This window comes from Bombus vosnesenskii, unplaced genomic scaffold, assembly GCF_011952255.1.
Source record: "Bombus vosnesenskii isolate JDL3184/JDL3185 unplaced genomic scaffold, Bvos_JDL3184-5_v1.1 scf7180000013272, whole genome shotgun sequence".
Lineage (NCBI taxonomy): Eukaryota > Metazoa > Arthropoda > Insecta > Hymenoptera > Apidae > Bombus > Bombus vosnesenskii.
Window position 1 is genome coordinate 3,844,108 of NW_022882930.1, and position 22,585 is coordinate 3,866,692.

Here is a 22,585-nt window from a genome sequence, read left to right on the forward strand (position 1 = left end):
TCAATGATTTTTATATTGAAGATGCTACAGTTACACAAACATATGACTGCTCAAATATGGCATATACAATTTGCACCTAAATTTTTAAGGAAACTTAACATCTAAGAGTGAGGAAGTTCAGTGTATCTGTGTTTCATGGACTTCTTTACTCTTTCTCTTACAAGTAACGTTACTTAGTTCATAAAAATTATATTACTACCTATCTCGCTTAAAATCAAATTTTCCACAGCAGAAAATATTTGATTTTCCATAGCATCACAATGAAATGATATTTCCTTTACTAATTAAAAAATAAATCTTGAATTAAAAAATAAACTTATATTCTATAGAAGAAATAAAAATTATATTTTATAGCAAACGAAATCAAATAATATTTATTATTTCCTATATAGCCTACTTCTTTTTTCCCTACTCCAATCGTCTCTTGCGAAATAATATACGACAGAGATGACATATACATATGATGTTGCATCCTGCTTATGTTATAACAAAAATATGAGAATCTCTGTTTCCTTACATAATGAGAATCTCATACAACAGGATAATTAACAACTTATTTCGGGTATATACCAAAAAACAATGAGAATGGAGTCTGTCAATTAGTTTTATTTAATTATCTCTTTCATCATAGTCGATAAATCAAGTAATGTATTTAACGTGCATTTAAACAAATACAGAAAGTAGGAGAAGGTCTCAAGGACTCGTAAAATGCAATTAGGCGGGTATTAAATTCGCTGAACAAAACTGCAGCGGCGCATACGTTTGTACAAAAACTATGACTAATTTAATACAAATATAAATATAAATATAATTTATATATATATATATCTATATTTATATTTGTACTTATCATTTATATTTATATAATATTTATATATGTATAATATGTATACACCATGTAGAAGCAATGTCTTCAGGAATTCTGAATTAGCTGCCTAAAAATCAGCCAATAATTGAATTCTTTTCAATATTATTGATCATTATCAGCTATCTGTAGAAATGAAGAGGCAATCGCTTAAGAATAGTAGATAATATACGTTTTAACTACTTTAGGAATGCCATGAACTGCTTTAAAGCATATAGTCTAATACATAGTTTCTCAATTTTATTACTCGAATGTATTATTTTAAGTAAACATCTCAGTAGCATATTTTATGCATCTGATCTACATTTTTTACTTACATTGATACTGATAATTAAAATAATACTTTTAGTTAAATAAAGTATTTGTACATCTTTTTATACATAATTTTCTCATCATAGCTTGTTGATACTATATCAATTAAACTTTTGTAAAGTTTCACTTAAAATAATACTTTCAAAGCATCAATGAAATTATTCATAATATTTTTAAAACATTTAATAATTTTCAATTTAAAAATAAATAAATATTAAATAAATTTAATGTTTTAAGTGCATTTTATGCACGAATTACTTTATGCAATATCTAGAAACTTTATTTATTCACTTCTTGATCTCATGAAATCGCTGAATTACAGTATAAAAGTCGGCAGTGTGTGCATTATTACCCTCTATTGTATTTTTCAATGTGTATCATAAAAAAGCAATTATTGTAAATTGATCACACGATCTCACAATTAGTATAAAATGTTTCATTTCCTACCAACATTTACTAGTTACTTCATTTTTTCTCAAATTAACATTTATTTTAGTTAAACACCTGCATCATGATATTACCCTACAGCTTTTATCTTCTTACGTTAATTATTGTTGTAAAAACAATTGTTTAAATAAAATAGTACGTTTCTTATTTTAAATTGTTTTAGAATATTTATGATTTTGTGGTCAATTCATAACTTTAGTGTAAAAGATCAAGCCTAAAACTTAAATAATTAATCATAAATATGAAAACTTACTGAATCTTGATTAATCTTTGGAAGATTTAAAAATGTTCTGTGTTCAAATATATAGGGCAGCACAAATGATTATACTTGTAAAAATAACTTCATGTAAAAACATTTCTAGTAATTAATAAAATATCTAAACGTTATAAGCCAACTAAGTAGTAAATTAAAAATTTGCATTTAAATGCAATAAAAATAAATGCCACATTTATACCTATGTAAATGTATTAAGAGCTTGTGCCACCTTTGATTATTCATATATATGACTTAAAATCAGTTTGTTCTCTTGAAATATAATAATATACAATAATAATAAAGAGTAAAAGTAAATAATAATAAATTCATAAATTTGCAGCACCGCAAAACAGTTTCCCTAAGTACACTGCTTAAACTGATATATGTATACCTACTATATATACCTACAGTAGTTAACAAGTCAGCAGGCTACAATAATGTAGCCCCAATATTTAGTTGATTAACCTAGGTTTTAAGTGTGTTTCAAAATCTTGTATATATCCTACCACATTTTCTTTTCTTGTAATGATAGAGCGTAACTGGATTTGAATATTTATAACGAATCATATAGTTAAAAATAAAATACATTAGAATCATGATAGTGGAATTGAATTCATTGCAATTAATTTATGATTTACTTGCGAAACTGATTTGTACAGAGACAGCAATTTGTACTCCTTAAAGAATGTAAAATAAGGAGTATTTTATTAGTAATAACGTCATACTGAAACCTTATATACATTTATGTATGAGAATTCTACGTCCATTTACACATATAAATCGAAAAACCTTTAAAATTTTAATCCAAGTAAGAAGTATGTACTATTTACTTGAATGTACCAAAGATAACTGATATGTTAACAATGACTTAAATTGTACATAAGTTTTAAAGTAGATCACAGACTTTAAAATACTTAAAATTTTAAAAATAAGCCATATATGTATATGAACTCTTATGATTCATAAAGAATCTGGAATTATCATATATAAATGTACATGTGTACATGCATATACAGGATAATTCATATAATCGAATACAAGATACAACTTATTGTTAGCTCAATCGCATGATTCACCTTGCGTGTGAGGACTGCTACATACAATTCTATGCACAAGTCTCAGTACATATCAGTATAATACTTAAATTTGGAGTAAACCTGAACACCTTTTATCGACAAGATCCTACTACGACGATTACTTTGATTTGATACATGTGGATACTTTGCACCCCACATGTTTTTGTGCACCATATAACAATAGTGAGTTACATACATCACTATATTAGTACGGATAATAAATATAAAATGTTAATTGGCATACAGTGCATATGATTCTGTATTTAAACTGTATAATCTTGAAATTTAATTGGCAGTCAAATGTTTATGTTGATTTTGTTCTCAGTCTTATGAGAACTATTTTTCAAGTTCAAATAATGGAAGATGTAAGTTTTTTCATACAAACTATCGTAAACTCTTATAGAAATTGTACCATAATATAGTCAAAGATATAATTATGCTTCATCATCAAAACAACATGACTCAATAATATTTTTCTTTGACGTTACTGGAAGAATTATTTTACTCTGGAAAAAGGATACAGAAGTTTACTTCTTTGTATCATACTAATCTCAAAATGTCTAACAGCTCCAACAGTTATGAAGGTCCCAATCTAACATGCTATCGTTTTAGCAAAGGACGGAAGTGGAAAAGGAAATATACTAGCTGGAATGTACATATATCGGTAGCAATGAAGTTTCCAGAGAAAGCGAATCAGTCTTTATGCTATATGAATATAAAATACAAGTGACGTGAAATGTGCATTAAGAATTAGACTACACCGATGTATTCTGCAGTCTTTTTATCATAAGGCATAAGTCCATACTTCCATACATACTTATTTATTAAGTGCAATTCTCTTTTAGCATAATTTTCCTCGTCTATCTATCCTTGTTAAGTTTATCCTCCTACAATTTTATTTTCTTTTCCCTATATAAATTTTATTTAAAAGTGCAAGTTCAAAAATCTGTAATAGAAAACGTTTGTGTGTAACATTAGTATTATTCAGAATAATGTACTGAAAAAAATTGTTCTTTAAATATACTGAATAAAAATACTTTAGAGAAATATAAAAATCGCAAAGATTGTGCAACATTCAAGTGTCTCTGGAAACTCCATAGAAAGCTCATAATATTTTGATAGAAAAATAAGAAGCTTTGTCCTATAAAGAGAGAAAGAAGGAATGAAGAAACTGATAAAAGTCAAAATTATGGCGTGGAATACTATCCACTATGTTAACTTATACAATTATAACAGGATATTATTATTTGTGTAATGTAACTTGTTGTAAGCCAACACAATGGAACGTGGCTTAGCATTCGTCCAACACCGAACATTCTTTCCTCTCAATACGATCATTGCAATGTATCAAGCTAAAATTTATCGAGTTCATATATGACGTTTGTCTATTTAATCTTGCGAACTGTATGCGTTCATGGTCTACAATATTATACGTCATAGCGTAAGATATCTATGTTTTCGTCATCGACTTTTGTTGCTAAAGTTGTGTTCTTCGTGGTAGTACTAGTAAATAAAAAAAGAAAGAAAGAACAAAGAAAAATGAGAACAGACGCAAACAAAGGTAGCGATGATTATGAATTCAAGCCTTGACGTTTTTCTTCCTCGAGCATAGCGTCAAGTTCGTCAGTAAGATTTGCAAGCATATTCCCAATATCGTTCAATACATCCGCTGGTTCACTGCCACCGGTGTGATGACTTATTCCATGACCTGACATGTTGTTACCAGTATTACCACTTGCGTATTCTTGTGCGCGTGCAGCTCTTTGTTTTATTGTTCCGGCATTTTCATTTGCAAACGGTAGTGAGTCGGATTCTGTACTGGAACTTGACTGAAAAAATACAGTTAATATTAATATACAACTTACTATTAGTGTTAAGCTTGAGAAATGTTTATGCTCAATTTAACAGCCAGGGTACATATACCCAAAATTTAAGGGTTATTGGAAAATAAGTTGTCTGAAAGTCAGATGTATCTAATCTTGTGCTTATATACTTCGTTTCTCAGATATCCAATATCAGTGGACTTTATCAAGTTACGTGTATGAAACATATAAAATTTGAGCAAATAATTTCATGAATATCCACAGTAACAATATTATATTATTATCGTATGAAATATAAATGAAATAAAACTACCTTAAAACTGGCATCAGAACCATTACGGTGCTGCAGAGCAAGAGAAGCTATTAATTCATGTTCTTCGTTAACATTGACACTGACACTACCCCAAGAACGAGACATAGAAGAGGGTGGTCGATTTATTTGTGGAGGAGTCGATGGCACTGGCGCAGGTGCTGGTGGCGGTGGAGAAGGATGATGGATCAAATGATGATGTTGATGATGATGTATGTGATGTTCCTCGCAAGAGGCAGTTGGAACTGGTCCGCTGCAATCTATCACAACATCGCCAACTCCCGATCCTCCGACCCCTACTCCAGAACCGCTATTGTCTCTAGAGCTTTGACGCCTTGGAGGAGACGGAGGGCAACGTTTCGGAAGATGTGGACTACTCTCGAGTCCGTAAGTTAATTGATATTTATTATCGAAGTCTCTTGGTAGTGACTTAAATTGGCCTGGAGTTGCAGTGACCTATAATGAAGAACCAACATGATCATATTTTTACGAATAGTAATATAAGTTGTAATTATGCGATTCCTTGTGTCTTTTAGGCTAATACTAAACATTTTTCCCCGCTTCTTTCGCTTATCTTTATATATAAATAATCACCGACTGCGGATATTTACGCAAATTCATGTCTTTATGAATATCCCTTAACTGGTATCATTCTTGCACTGATTATATTAGAAATTCTTTGTACATTTAAAATTATATTACCTTAGCTACAGGTCGTGGACGAACAAGACAATGTCTAGGTCGCGGAAGAGTTCCGCCACCTGCATCCACTACGGAAGTATCATTTGTAGGAGTCACATCACCGTCTTCGAAGCTGCGTGGACGCCATTCGATTGGCTGTGGATGCGTGGATGGTGCTGGTGACGGAGGATACCCAAGGGGTGCGTCTTCCAAGCTTTCTAATGATTTTCCTCGTGAACCAGACCGACCAACAATGTTATAATCGGCTGGTAAAGCAGCGTACATACTTCTCCACGCAGCTCCAGATGTAGTATCACTTCCGCCTCTCTGAAAAGACCTCAGAACAGGAGAGGAACAATCCTCATCAGGAGATGGCAAGTCAGGACCTCCTCGTTGAATAACTACGTCCTGAAAATATAGTTAAGGAGAACCAAATATAAAGACATAATAATAGATAGGAAGGAAAGAATTATAAACGCTGAGGGTACATAGCATTTGCTAAAGAAAATAAACATCTGATAGTCGACTCGTGTTCCAAGACTAGTATTTTTGGAGTTATGGGTCATAAATGCTATCACGACTTACATATCATGTGATACATGTTATATCATTATCATCCGAATGAAAACACAGAAGACGATTAGACGTTATATTTTAGCAACTAATAAGATATTATTAAAATATTTCTTTACCTGTGTTTGTCCAGGATGCGGCGGTAGCCGAGCAAGATCGAGCGGCTGTATACGTTTTCCAGCACGAATATCCTTAACTCTCTTAATTGCCAATAATAATTTTTTCTGATGGCCAAGACGTACAATACCAATGTCTTCAAGATCTTCCCAAGTGAGAGTCGTCACATCTTCAACTGAACGCATACCCTGTTGATGAAGAGCACCAAGATATTCTTCGAGTCGCAGAAGCCTGAGCCACTCTTCTAACGAACCAGGAATATGTTCTGGCAAGCCATCTCCTATATTTAAATTATCTATTTCCGCCTTCAAGCGTTTCCGATGATTAGGCTGCTTAATTCCTGCAAGTCCATAGAGTCTTAAATATGGTCTTCTAATCATAGACATAGATAAATTAATCGGCAAGTATAAAATATAAAGGAATATTTAGAACTTATATAATTAACAAAGCCATAAATTTTGTAATATCTCGGTGCATCATTGTGACTCATGTACATATCACAATGCAGATCTCTTAAAGTAGTATTATTTAAAATTTTATTTTAAATTTAATTAAAGAAATATTAAAAAATTATTTTAAAAACTTGGAAAATAGTAATATTAAAAGAAATAAGAGTTCAGATTTATTTTTATCATGAATACTTTTCAAAAATATACGGAATTCAGACATGAAAATATTAAAACATCAAATTTTTTTTTATTTGTTGAATGCATTTAAATTTCAGTTCTCAATTTCTAATACACGTTTAAGGTATATAACTGAATTGATTATATCGAATATAGATTTACCTATCCCTGTCAAATCTTCTGGCGTCATACGCGTTATAGTAGCTAGATCATAACCAGCGGAAGCAAACAATGGAAAGTATTCCTCGAATTGGAGTTCAGTCAACCAAGCATGAACGACGTCGAGATCCGCCGGTCTGTCCGGATGACTGCCAAGTGAGCTTATAGAACACCTGGGAGATGAAGCAAGAGCACCAGGTCCTCTAGGGCCCAAATGATATCCGGAGGCTCTTCCAGAATCTAATGAAGCGGTAGAATGCCTGGAACCCGAACCTGATCCTGAACTACCTGGGCTATCTCTTCCAGGACTTTGAGTCATATCGATTCCTAGGAAGAATATATAAAAATTACTTTCTCCTTTCAATTAAACAAAACATTAATATCAGCTATATCAGTCATATCACAATTTACAACAATGTAGTATCGTGGAAAAAAGGCCTGTGGCGGCACTCGACAACAAACACCATCACTCGACAATAAGTAGCGTAGGACGACGATAGCGTAGCGGTTAGCGCCTTAAGCTACGAACGTTCGGAACCCGGGTTCGAATCCGACCGGAGTCCGATTTTTCTTCCACAATACAAAAAATGAGAAAAAAAGCGGCCGTGCCCCGACATCTACTACACCCTAATAAGCGACTACGATACTACAACAATATTGAAGATTTAATTCTTTAACTAAATACCGTACACATTTCTTTCCTTTGGGAACTTTATATAGATTTACCGTGGCTTCAAACTAATCAAGTACTAATTATTAATTTTCTATTAAATAAATTGTAATCATTTGTATATATGTATTTTTGTGCTGATCAAAATTCTATAAATTCACGCATTTGCTAACAATTCCATGTTTCATCCTCTTTAATGGTAATGTGTTGTAATATCCAAAATAATGTATGTATATTTCATGACTTAAAATGTATCTATCATCACCTTACAGTCTGATCAAAAAATAATTACAAATTATTATTTATACGATAATCATAAATAAATACGAGGAAACTACTTTATGTTTAACATAAACACAGCGGAGATATAGTCTGATAGAAGGGGTGGATAAAGGACGGTAAAGGAAATAACATTATCGCGAGCGTGTAGCGATATTATCGAATTTCGTAAGCCAGTAATTCGATAAGGATCGCACCTTGATCCTCGGCGTGGGCATATTTGCCGACGACTGGTGGAAAGGCAAAGCCAGGGTGGGTAAAAATAGGCCCCGGACTCTTTCCAGATGGCACACCGTAAGAACCCTCGTCCGTTGTTCCGCCTGGTCCACTTCCGGGCAGGAAACAGCTATCTTCGCTGCTCGCATATCCAGCGGAACCGAACGAGGAGCCAGAATGTCGAAACACATCGGGTACAGCCGGTGGTGCCACTTTCTTCGCCTGGGTCACAGCTTTGGACGGCCGGTTCATGCCGCCAACTGCAAAAAAGCAAAAACATTGAAGCTTAACTATGGGGTGAATTACGAGCGCAAATAAAAATCTAAATATATAACGAGGAAAATACATTTCGATTTATTCTCTTGGTTCAAAATGATATTTGATATATGCATCATGAGAAACGTATCTGACAGACGCCGTCCCGAATCATGAGAATCAATAGTGTTTCTCAAGACTATAAACTCGTAACTTATATGTTATGTGTTTAATAAATCCATCTTTTTTCATTTCTTGGCTTTTATAATCGAAGCTTAACGCTTTGACAACCGGCTTTAATTCGCATCAAATATTATTTTTGCTACGTTTGTAACTTTGAATACTTAGGAAATGGTAGTTCGATGTTCGAAAATTGTCAACAGCTTGGAGTATGTGGCAAATAGAAAGGTGGGAGTAATCATTTTAAAGGAACGAACAGATGCGTATATCGTGCGCTAGTAGTTAAGTGCGTGCGTGGCGCTAGTGTCGCGTCAAAGTGAAGATGGTAGTGCAGATCTTACGAATGATTTCTTTTCGAGTTGCAATTCTTGAAACTTGCACCTCAGAGAAAGCGTTTCGATGTAGGTTACTCGAGCAAGAAGATAAGCTTTGCTACGTTGTCTCGTTCGATCGAGAACGCGTTCAGAAATTTCTGTTGCGCCTTCAATCGAGACGTGTATTATAGATAACACTTTATAAATTAACATGTAACTTTTGATCAATTATCTTCGATGAAATTGTAGATCTTCGTTTAACGACTATGTTAAATATGTTAAGAGGGTTAAATAAGAAAGGAATGCGATTTCGAGAGGACTTTATATCCTATATGCATAAGAAAATAGAAGGAAATTTGTGAAATCGTAGGTATATTATAAATATTTGTAATCTCTTCCGCGATACGAATACAATCAAATTATAAATATTTTTCCTGTCTTCGTACAGTAGAATATAGAAAATCGCAAGAATATGAAGGCTTCCTTTAATAATTAACAGAATTCCAGAGGTTTTGAAATTTCCGGGATCAAGAATTACACGTTACACTTCTATGTGGAAAGTTTTTGCAGGTATTCCGCATATTATAACGTTTTTAAATATTTCAAGTTTGCTCTGGTTTAGCCTTTGGTTAGGTAGCAGAGATTTATTGCTTGATTTAAATATATCTACGTGTTACAGGGTATAATTTCCACGCCTCGGCAAACGAACAGAACTGCGAGATTTATTGAAGATAATTTATAGAATTTCAGACTAATAAATTTGCGAAATTCGAAAGCGATAAAGGAAATGCCATCGTGCCGCAACGCCGATAGAAAAAGCAGGCGCGGCAAAGATTTCGTTAATGTTAATAGCCATCTACAATTAAATTAAAGGAAAAATATCCAACATGGATAAATGTTTATCGATATACTTGCTGTTAATAGAGCTACATTTTTCATTTAGAAAGATTAAATGTGCACGGTAAAATCCGCCGATACTTATATATTGTAAAAATCGGTATTCTAATGGAAACTATCTCGAACGTACTTTCCTTCTAGTTAGTTTCACCCAAAGTAAAAACTTAATTTGACTAATCGATGTACTTTTTTATGATTATATTAGCCACATCCATATTCATGAAATCGTATCGTGTAAAATATCAGAAGTTGAAATGCTTTTTAGGCTTAACGAGCCTGCCGGACTTTGCATTTAAATGATAGATGAATGAGTAGGAAATGTATGAATGTAGGAAAACGTCTTAATCAGCCCGGGGCAAAATTACAAAACCTTTGATGCTGTAGGAGTAACAGGTATCGAGAGCCACGAACAGAGGCGTTCTACATTAAGTACATACAATTAAAGTAGGCCAAGACATACTAAGGTATGTAGAGCAGTGGTCTGGAGTAAGCACAGAGATTATTTTATCAGCGAGATTGTTGGTGTCAAAGCAAACGGGACGTTACGTGAAGCGCCAGATGCACCTATTATCGTTTCCTTTGAAAGTTGCTTCTTGGTACTATGATAGTACGTTCGATATCAAAATTAATAGGAAGACATGGATGTTCAAGCGAGAGAACGTTCATTTTTTTCTCGCGTTGAGAATTACATACCCGGTATTTTTTTCGTGCTAAATCGCTAGATTGAGAATCCTTATGCAACGCTAACTTGCAACGCAAGTAGAGAACTAGAATGTAAATGGAGATTTGTTTCATCTGCTAATAATAAGAATTCCAACTAAGCTACCACGGCTTGGATATTTTATATGTTTCTGTAAACTTATGTGCATTAGAAATTCCCACATTGACAACTGTACAGTCAATATCTTTCTGATACTGAATCACTAGATTATTCGTTTTTAAGCAAACGTATACTTTTATAACGCAAATAGAAAAGTAGGATATAAATGGAGATATGTTCCAACTACTGATAATAAAAATTATAACGGGCACTGCAGTTTCAATATTTTATATGTTTCTGTACACCTATGTACATTAAGAATTCTCACATTGAGAATTGTACATTCAGTATCTTCTTGGAATTAAATTATTAGATTGCGAATTTTTGTGCAAACCTATAATTGTAGAACTCAAATAGAGAAGTAGAATATAGATGGAGATTTGTTCCATCTACTGATAATAAAAATTATAACAGGCACTGCAGTTTCAATATTTTATATGTTTATGTAAACCTATGTACATTAAGAATTCTCACATTGAGAATTGTACATTCAGTATCTTCTTGGAATTAAATTATTAGATTGTGAATTTTTGTGCAAACCTATAATTGTAGGACTCAAATAGAGAAGTAGAATATAGATGGAGATTTGTTCCATCTACTGATAATAAAAATTATAACAGGCACTGCAGTTTCAATATTTTATATGTTTCTGTAAACCTATGTACATTAAGAATTCTCACATTGAGAATTGTACATTCAGTATCTTCTTGGAATTAAATTATTAGATTGTGAATTTTTGTGCAAACCTATAATTGTAGAACTCAAATAGAGAAGTAGAATATAGATGGAGATTTGTTCCATCTACTGATAATAAAAATTAGAACAGGTACTGCAGTTTCAATATTTTATATGTTTCTGTAAACCTATGTACATTAAGAATTCTCACATTGAGAATTGTACATTCAGTATCTTCTTGGAATTAAATTATTAGATTGCGAATTTTTGTGCAAACCTATAATTGTAGAACTCAAATAGAGAAGTAGAATATAGATGGAGATTTGTTGCATCTGCTGATAATAAAAATTATAACAAGTATTACAGTTTGGACATTTCATATGTTTTTGAATTATATGCATTCTGTGCAGCTGTGTGTCTTTAAATTTGTTACAAACGCATACAAATTTATGGTATACCGATAATTATATATTTAATCCTTTCGCTACCATGCGTCACGCATACGTGACGCATTCTAAAAGCCGCTTGGATTATCTACTTATCATTTTTTATTATTATATATGTCATAATGTGTAACACGTGAAAAGTTTGTAACCTGAGCTGTGAACAGCAAACCTTTCCTTAAGCGGCAATACCGAAAGAATTAAATAAAAAAGTGATACAAAAATAATACTATACAACGCCAATTATATTTTATTTTATTCCCAAAATGTTTAAGATAACTACAGGATCATTTTTTGTATCGTTTTGACTTCTTTTTTATGCTCGCTTGCTGCTTCTATTCGTTCTTTCTTTAACGATTATCTTAAAGTGAACCTTTATGATAGTATCATACTCTGAGTAACGTTTCAATTTATCAGGCCTATATAACTTCTCTGCTTTCATTCCCTTAATTGATGCAATAGAACCGTTCACGTTAGTCCACTAATTGTTTGAAAAGCACTGTATACGTATACTCTGCTCCTCATCAATAATCGTATGAGAATTTTCAATTAATTATATATATATATATACACACATAATTATTATGTTTGTACGTAAAATTTTTATTCAGTTAGAAAATGTTCTCTGCATAAAGTATACAGTATACATAGTATTTTAGAAACTCGTGATCCTGATTGATATTACTATCGACTATTACTTGATTTTCCTTTTATACAATCTTTTATGAGAAAGTCCATATTCTTACCACATTGATTCTTGATCTAATCTGCAGCTTTCAATCTTTCATAGATGTATCATACCTTTGTGTTACCGTAAACTAGAGTTTCTATTGCACGTTATTAATAATAATAGTAATAATAACGATGACGAATCCAGGACGAGTGTTAGAAAAGATAGAGAAAATTCGTGTAGAGATCGCGATGTTCGCTATAAAGTTCACCGCCTTGTTTGTCAAATAATATCAAAAGCCTTGGGCAAAGAATCGGGAACACGGCAAGAGATTAACGTCCCTTGCGTCTACTACTTCTCGTATCTAAACGATGGGAAAAATAAATAAAAATCCCGCAGATACACACGTGTACTGAAAGTTGAATGAAGAGTGCCGGAACACTTTGAAGACTGCAGCGAACATAGCATAGAAACGACCATTAATGCGATGCTAAACAACCGGATGCATGTCGAAGATACTGAAAGATGCAGCAAAGGCGACAACAAATAACATATAATCATCAAGCCGATCGTAAAATCAATCTATCCGGCGTATTTTGTCTGCTGGTATGGTCGACGATCATCGAAACTAGAAAGCTAAGCCTGTGCAGAAATAAAATGAATATCGATGTTAAACGCCTGGTATATTTTATTACGTATAACATTTATACACGATATAAACAACGTCGAGAAGATGAATTATAGACGTATGGATACTTATCGTTAGATATCACGGAGTACCAAAAGAAGATATTTCATTAGTTGTATTCAAATACATTTATGCGTTCGTCACGTTGCATTGTGTAAAACATCAAAAGCTTTAATGAACGATAAATTCTTTACGTTTAATGAATAAGCGAATTTGCATTCTAGTAGCCGATGAAAGATAAAGAAATTTAATTATGTACGAGTAAAGTGTATAAATGTAGAAAAACATTCTGATCAGTGGGAAAGAAAATTACGAAAAGAAATTGTAATGCGATACATTTTTTTATTTTTTTTTATTTGTCTTCTAATACTCTGTAAAAGAGGCTAACTGTACAAACAAATTGTAAATTATTTCAAGGAGAAAAAATGGAAAAGTTCTTCTTACAAAAAACAATACTGTTCCTATAATTTGTATCGCGAGGAAATGAGATGCTGTTGGTGAAAGAAACGGTACATATTAAAGGCAAGACATTCTAAAGTTGGACTATAAGGCAATGTTGAGGCACCATAAATTACAGCAAGAACTACGTCGAGCGAATTGCAACACAGACTACTCTTTGTACTGACTGTTGCTGGCCCAAGGAAAATGGGGATCAATTCTGGAACATTAATCTGTATGCGGATACTGGATTGTAACATTTTGCGAAAAAAAAAAATTGAGATATGGAAATATCCTGATAAATAATTCTAAATCCCTTCTCTGTATTACTACTGCATCTCAACCAACTATAGCGGAACTAGACTGAATTAATAGGTTATGTATATGATGTATGTATTCAAATTTAGCAAACATACATACCGATTTCGTAAATGTTTGTATTCATTTGGAATATTCAGTATAATTGCTTTACATTAAAGCATACGTGCGATACGACTACTTTTATACGATCCTTATAATACATGATTTCCTTAGGAACTTAATTTACAGGATAGGGGCTTAACGGGTTGTGGAAAAGTCACTAGAAAAATGGCGAACAATTTCAGAATATCACTGACAATTAATTCACTGATGGATAGTCGTATATTTGCAGCTAATATACCAAGAAATTGCATTACTTACAAGATCACCTAATAATTCAGTGTTCAATCTTTTTGTCATATTAAAGGTATTAAAGTTGTGAGATCTATGTAATTGTACTAGATGTTAAAAGCTGTTTCAAGTCATAAACAAGTAAATAAATAAATGTAAAATCTCATCGAGACAACGTGTACTGTGAAATCCCTTTACAAGGTTTTTTATAGGTTAGGTCCATATAACCATGCGTAAATGACGATTACGTCAGCTCGTGATTAGCCGAGACTTTGAGTGGCCATTTCTATTCACGATAAAATCTATATAACTTTTATGCTCTACATAAAATCGTATCATAATAAGACAGAAACATCGATCGACTCTCGGTAAAGGCTATGTAAAGAGATATCTACGCGAAGCCATTAATATCACGACTATTTTATCGGTCGATAAAACAGCGTATCGGAATTGATTCCTATATAAACGTCCTCGCTTTCGAGGGAAGAAAAAGTTTCCGAAATTACTTGGCTACAGTTTTTTTCTCTTTTCTTTTCTTTTTTTGCTGTTGCTTCGTTCGGTCTGGAGTTCATTAGTAGTTTAAACGCGAAAACACTTATCGCAGAAAGCGGTGGATTTATTACGGGTAGAGGCTAAAAAGTTTTGTCTGCTCAAGGTCGGTATTCGACTGCGAATTATACCAACCACGATCCCCACTTTTTTACGGTTTTGCCACGTGCCTGGCCTCTTGTCACGTACGCATCGCGGATACAAGGCTGGCCACGTTCGAACTTTCAACGGTGTTAGTCACTGAAACGCGATCTCTGCCTCTTTCTGCTTCTGTGCCTGTATATTCCTTCCGTCTAACGTTCTTTCTGCATTCCTATATTTAGTATCTATTCCTACACGCACGTACTTCCGTCTCTATGCAGCGGCTAATGAAAATATTTAAACGCTTACCATAGAAAACTTGTACATTTGTATTGCACGTGTCATACAGAACATCTTGAATTTCTTCAGTACCGTAATCAGACATGATTGTTTCCATCATATCGGTCAGATTTGAGATCAATCGCAAAATTCATATAGAAGTTACAGTAAGCTTATTGGCATATACGAAGTTATTTCCCCTGTTGGTCTTCCTGGTCTAGGGATTAATATGATTTAGGTTATCTTCTAATAAATTGGGAAGGAACTTACTCTGAGCAATTTACTACAAATATATACTTAGTAAGGAATTAATACGTTGTACGAATAGCCATATAATAAACATATAATACGTGTTAAAGATGGCCACACAGAATATTTAGGACTATTTGTACAATGAGTAATTGGCTGCTCAAATACTTCTCTGTTGTCTGTGAAATATATACCTGCATTAAATATTTTGTAGTTTCTAATGTATATTTCCAGATCTGTTTAAACTTTACCAATACGATCATGGCGGTCGACCTTCGTTACAGCGCTAATGAAATTTCAAAATGTTTTATATAACACGTACAATATGGACGTAAAAGTTTTCTATGGTAAACGTACAAATACTTTGCAACTATAGTTGCTATCTCATCTGTTATTCTCCTCTATTACTGTACTTTTCTGTTTCACGTATAGTGTTACACGAATTTTCATGTACAATGAGGAGCGTACAGGATCGAATCTGGTATAGGGACTTTCCCTATTTACAGGGTAGCCAACAGGGTGCCAACTGATAAAAGGATTTAATAGCTTGAACAATGAAGTACGTAACTTCAATTTGTTTCCTTTCTAAGAGAATTAACGAGACCATCGTGAAGATGGCTATTATGAAATTTTTATTTAGTTTGTAAATAGAAAAAGGAAAAACTACTTGAAGAATACGAACATCCGCAGTCCATTCGTAACTCATACACTTGCTACTGAATACAGTTATTCGCAAAAATCTTCTTAACTCCTGAAGGAAGGTCATTTTTATTAAAGTAAAACAACTAGCTAATTTCTTGGCAAACTTAGCGCGTCCCAAGAAGATTAAAAGCTGTGAAAACGCGAAACGAGCAAGGCAAAAAGTAACGGCTCGATGGTACGTGCACCTTAAAAGGAAATAGGTGTTTGGTGAAGTAATTAATGTCATTCCGTTGAATCATTCTAGGAATTTAGGTGTACAGAGGAGACACGTGTAGGAGTGATGGAAGCCGTAACACGGAAAATACAGAGGGCGAGAAGAACGAAGATAAAAAGCCGAGTAAAAAAGAAGAGGAGGTCAAAGTCAACTAACTGTGTAAATTCGTTAGCGTTTCTGTAAATACAGAAACCTGAAAGCGCAAGGAGACCAAAGAGTCTACTTTCTGGTGCTCTTCTTCTTCTCTTCCGTGGAGGAAAATTCTAACGAAGTTTACCATCGATGGGGTTTCAGAAGCGCGTGATTTCTATGCATTTCTAAACCTTCTCGACATTTGTCTTAAAACATCAGAGAATAGAAATCTCCCGAAACACTGGAAGTAGTAAAAATATTAAACTTAAAGAGGTCAGTAAGTATTGTATGCCCATGGAAGATATAGAAAAATATCAATATTGTTATTATTGTTATTATTGAATTAACACTATAAGATAATAATATTAATTATATTTTGTTACAAAGCAAAGGAAGATTGTGTACGAATTTTTCAGTAAATTCCTCAAGAAATGGCAATACTAGAACATCGAAGATATATGAAAAATATAAGTTGACTTTGGTATTTCTCAGAATAATAATTGCTAAGTATATTTTCTGAAAGTAATTTTGCACAAACATCTGCAGAAACATACACATATGCAAAGTGTTTGTCCAGGATAAAGATACAAAGCGAATGTGCCAGCTTGAAGATAAGTTCCACCAAGGTCTTTCTTACGGTGCACATAGCTTACACAACGGATGCTTACCGCGCGAATGCTTCCTGCTATGATTCCTACTTATAATTCATGACGGTAATCTGAACTTAGATGACACAAGCGTCAATTCATACAGCGAGCCCAATGATGCAGAATATTATTCCACGACGAATAAGATCAGGTACGCGATACACCTATAGAATGCAAAATCTATTACGCGAATCTTCCTGCTATGTTATAAGCTTCAGTTTGTATTAAGAAGATGCGCAATTATTTTTCGAAAAGAAATTATATTAACAAAGAATTGTTCAACCCTGCTGGATCTGTACGACAGAAAACGAACGTTATATTTCGATAGATGTTGCTAATAAAATAAATATCGGAGAAACGATACTCTACTACGCGATACCAAAAAAAGAAGAATAAAAAGAACGACAAGATGTACAAGTTTGACTTGGAAATATGAGGTACACGTTTAGATATTTTTCATTTTTGAATAATCGACGTTACCGAATTTCCAGATAAATGTAACGTTCAAAAAATTATCTAAATTACTATTAACAATTAAAAATATTTTATAGGTAAATTCGCTGTAATAAAAAAAAAAGATAAGGAGACACATTCCTTTGCTGAATTTAGCGATTTAGGCACATCAACCTTTTTTGCATCCTATATCTTCCATCGTTTTGTTTCTTTCAATAGGACACGTAGCTTACAACAGACTCCCGAATCGGTTAAGCAGTTTTTAAGTTATGGGACACAAACAAACAAACAAACAAACAAACAAACAGACATACAATAAGGCCAAACACAATACATACCCTGCACTTAGCACAGTCAGGTAAATATTAGATAGTTGTTTAATATTTAACTTTAATGTTATTCTGTATTTGTTTTCTATAGTTGTTTAATGTCTTTTGCGTATTCCACGCTTTTTATGAATCGAGTATTCCAGAAAACAAAAAGAAGATATCTGAAGAGACGCGAACGCGAGGAAGAATCGAGGAAAACTAGCTGCAAAATAATATTATCAAGGCAACTAATAATTTACATAGGAAATGAAACAATGAAGTCGCTGGTAATAGAACCGATATTACAAATTTATTGGCTTCTTAAGAGCAATTGCGGAAGAATTATTGAATCAAAATGATCGAGCAGCGAGAGACGGAGAATTCTTTGGTAATTGGAAATGTATCTCGGTTTCTGAGAACGAAGAACACGTTACGTTTTTAAAAACCGAGAATATTCTTCTACTTCCCTATATGAATAATTACATTTCCAATTACATTTTATAAAAAAGGTCATTTCTATCGAAATGAAAGATGCTACAAAATTTCACTGCGAAATTAGTGCGGTCTGTGTCAAGATTACTACGAGATGCTTCGCTGTTATTGTACACGTTCAAACGTGAATAATTACTTATATAATTAAAACCTACTACAAAGCATATATATAAATACAATAGATATAAATTATTACATAAATAAAAAACAGTTTCTTTATGTAACATAAAGAGAAAAATGAATATTATAATTGTCGCAATACAATGCAATGGATAACTATGTAATCAGACTAATTGACTGTTAAAACATTGGTCTAAACAAAATCCATTCTCAAGCACAGACGCTCAAATCGATACAGATTTATCTCTCTAGCGCTATTCTAATGCGAAGTTGGAAGTTGCACAAGCTGTAAGACACGTACGGACTCGAAGAGACAACGCTAATTTATAAATAAAATTATAATCAACTGCGAATAGATGGCCGCCAGCAGGCGCCTTTTGTGGAAACATGTAACGCTAATAAAATTGCTGGTACAATAGTTGGACGTAAGTTTCGTAAGCTGATAAAGCATGCGGATAAATTGTGGGAGATCTCTGCGGAATTGAATCTATTAAAGAGCTAGAGAGAGTGTGGGCGTTTCCGTGACTCGCATTCAACACGTGTCATTTGATACGTAAGATGTTGTTCCGTGTCATAAAGCTAATGCTCATCGCGCTGATCTTATCCAACTTCTTAATTAATTTCGCTAATTACCCTGGACGATCGATCGAAAGCTGAATCGAGCGTAATACTGTGCGCACAGCCGGCGTAGGAAGTTCGATTAATCTTGAAATGTTTTGTTACCGACGCTGTATGGTACACGCTGATATTGCATATCGGGTGACTCCAAATCGAACGATTCATTTGTTTAAAACGTTCTATTCTGCTCGATCAAAGTTCGAATCGACTTCGTATTGTCAGCAACGTTGCTTCAGCGATAAGTCACGCTGCTCAAGTTATTCTAATCTAAATGACATTTTAATATACGCAAATAAATACGTGTTTAGCCTGCTGTGATTATTCAGTTCTTTATGCCTCAAGATAGCGATCGAAATACGTACTTTTGACGTTTTAAGAGATAGAATAAAAAAAGAGAAACATAGAAATAGAATATAACGTAATACAGTAGAAGTTGGACGAGAAGATCGCGTATATCGTATTTTTATTTCTCTCAAGCTCGAGAAATTTTCGAATGAAGAAGAAACGCTATCGAATTGAAAATGACTGGAGATTAAGGTGTACTGGGCACGAATCATCGAGACATATAGGACCAATGACGAAATTAAAAATACAAATATAATGTAATATAATAATAGAATATTCGTACAGATGGAACGACGGTAAATATTCTTATTAATATCGATGAAAATATTCTTCTTAATATTAGTCATAGATTCTTTTCTTTTTTCTTTTTTTCTATGCTACATAAAGATATGTTTCTGTGTAGAAATATGCGAAGCGGAGGTTGAATTCATATGCACACGAAGAGAGATAGCGAGGAAGGTTATATGGACACGTAGCAGATAAGAATTGGCTTGCATTCGCAACGGTACTGCGACTTTTAAAAAGAGCTATTGTATCTCATAGAAATAAAACTCTGGCAGAAATCAGGAAATTCTTAGATAAAGAAAGGTGGTACGCGATTTACAAATTTCAGAAAATTTACGACAAAGAGACGAGAATTTTTTCAACGATAATACGTACAGGTTTAGAAAGTCGAGTCGAGCTGTAAGGAAAGTAAGATCGTCGAAGGATCGTTTAAAATAGAAAAATCTGATGAAACGAAGATGCAACTAGTTCCTACAAAGGTGTAAATTTTGCTGGAATTTACCAAAGGAAAAGCAGAACGATGAAGAAGTATTTCGAGTGTTAGCTTAGCTGTAACGTTCGGTTAGAAGTCTATTTATTTAGATCTCGAATGTACCACTCACGCGCTTTGTATAACTGTCGAAATATGTGATAATAGGATTACGAGAAATTCATATCTTGATTAAATATCGTTGATAGTTAATCGAGTACGCAAGACGCGTACAAGCAATAACGTAAACGAAGAAGGAATATGTGTATTAATTGGTTTAATTATTACTGGAATGAATTTCACTAATGATATGCAAACAATACAGATGCCACTGCTACATTATTTCATATATACGAGACTAATGAATCTAAAATAAAATAAAATAAAATAAAATAAAATAAAATAAAATAAAATAAAATAAAATAAAATAAAATAAAATAAAATAAAATAAAATAAAATAAAATAAAATAAAATAAAATAAAATAAAATAAAATAAAATAAAACAAAACAAAACAAAACAAAACAAAACAAAACAAAACAAAACAAAACAAAACAAAACAAAACAAAACAAAACAAAATAAAATAAAATAAAATAAAATTAAATTAAAATAAAATAAGATAAACAATAAAATAAAATAAGGCAAGGGAAACGCATGTTAATTATTTGGATAATTGTTATATAATTTTCTAATTTATAGTAGCGTGTAAATTATTGATGTATTTACAACACGGAGGGACAGGAAAGAGCTAAGACACAAGGTGGTTGCATGACAGTAAATGAGGACAATGGGGAAACAAGTACAGAAGATGGCTAGTAGAGCGTAAAAATCTATTTCCAATAATCAGCAAACGATTAAACGTGGCAAGCACAGTACAAATAGCGTTGGAGTATTGAGGCGCGTGGTGGCGTCACAAAGTCTTGAGGAATTAGATACAAGAGTACTTTAAAAACCTCAAGAATCAAGTAATCCAGGAAGGAACGAGGTTTAAACAATAATAGAACAGTCCCGATACGAGGAACAATTGATTCTTCAACGAATGATAAATGATAAAAAGAAGAAAATAGAAGAAGATAAAAATGAGAAGAACTGGAGGGAAATTTTAGTGAAATAATTGTATTAAGATTTAGGTGCATTTAAGAAAAGATGGGATCTAGATAGAGAATCGCTTTACTCGTTTAGGTAGAAAATGAAAGAAATGAAAATTACCGGAATCTCGACGTATCGGCTTAGAACGAGAAAATGCAAATTTCATTTGCAGAAATAACAAATTATTTATATATAAAATCATTATTCAACATATATGAATGGATTGAGAAATGTGGGTCATGGCAGTCAAAAGTGAAACATCAAAATATTAGAATATCTCCAACACGTCGTGGTTTTTATCAGAAACTGCTGTACAAAGAGAACCTTAAAAACTCCCACAGTCGAAGAAGGAATTAGGCACACCAAAGCATAAATAACAATAAACAGCCACACGAACCTACTAGCTAAAAAAGCTGCTGCACGAACTTACCAAGAAGACTCGAGATAAAACGCTCCTCCGACTTACTCATTCTCACGCTTCATTCAGTGATTACCGATAACTGTATCGAAATCCACAAGATTCGCTTTAACTTCTCAAAAGAGGTTCTCAAAAGATGACGTTTAATAAAGGAGATAAAAAATGAGGACTTATTAGACATTATGAGTCTCATAAAGCATTACTATAGTATTCGTACATTTCGTACCTAGATACCACTGTAATAATAATTCCTCGTATAACAAATAGTTTTATAGCACGTCGAAAATCGCAGTATCGAGTAAGTTGTATGGATAGATAACACGTTATATGAAAACTTTCTGACACCGTGTGCATCGCAACATCTGCATTGTAAAATAAACTCTCGCACATCTTGTCATTGATAAACTTGCTATCACTGATAACGTACACAAACACCGAATATGCCCGTGCAGCGGCTGGGAAAAACGACGACTCGTTGCCACGTGTTTGCCTAGTTTGGTAACTGTTTCATACGCATGCACGTACGATTCACGCCGTTAAATAAAACGATAAATTACGTATAACGCAAGAAATATTACTATTTGATATATATACGCTTGAGGTTGGTGGAAGGTAAATTTGTGTATGGAAGTATGTAGAAGAGAGTTAAACAAACGAAGGCAAGTGCCGAGGTGAAAAAAACGTGGAATGAAAGA

General features: G+C 33.2%; 1 protein-coding gene and 1 long non-coding RNA gene across 4 annotated transcripts in view; both read right to left on the reverse strand.

Moving 5' to 3' along the window:
• Window positions 1-4,133: 4,133 nt before the first annotated feature.
• LOC117231513 (caskin-1) overlaps window positions 4,134-22,585 on the reverse strand; it is a 49,532-nt gene continuing 31,080 nt past the window's right edge. For 2 of the 3 annotated variants that reach the window (XM_033490025.1, XM_033490026.1), the window contains 6 exons: window positions 8,392-8,670; window positions 7,249-7,572; window positions 6,463-6,800; window positions 5,792-6,178; window positions 5,093-5,545; window positions 4,134-4,785 (listed from right to left, as the gene is read on the reverse strand). In XM_033490025.1, the coding sequence (XP_033345916.1) occupies window positions 4,528-4,785; window positions 5,093-5,545; window positions 5,792-6,178; window positions 6,463-6,800; window positions 7,249-7,572; window positions 8,392-8,670 (2,039 nt within the window). In that variant the 3' untranslated portion in view covers window positions 4,134-4,527. Of the gene's footprint in view, window positions 4,786-5,092; window positions 5,546-5,791; window positions 6,179-6,462; window positions 6,801-7,248; window positions 7,573-8,391; window positions 8,671-13,071; window positions 13,272-22,585 lie in introns of those variants that run through there. The other variant, XM_033490024.1, reaches the window with a different exon arrangement.
• LOC117231515 lies at window positions 13,693-15,620 on the reverse strand. The gene is made up of 3 exons (XR_004492989.1): window positions 14,472-15,620; window positions 14,211-14,370; window positions 13,693-14,010 (listed from the first exon to the last, which is right to left on the reverse strand). It is a non-coding gene; the product is annotated as an uncharacterized LOC117231515 (long non-coding RNA).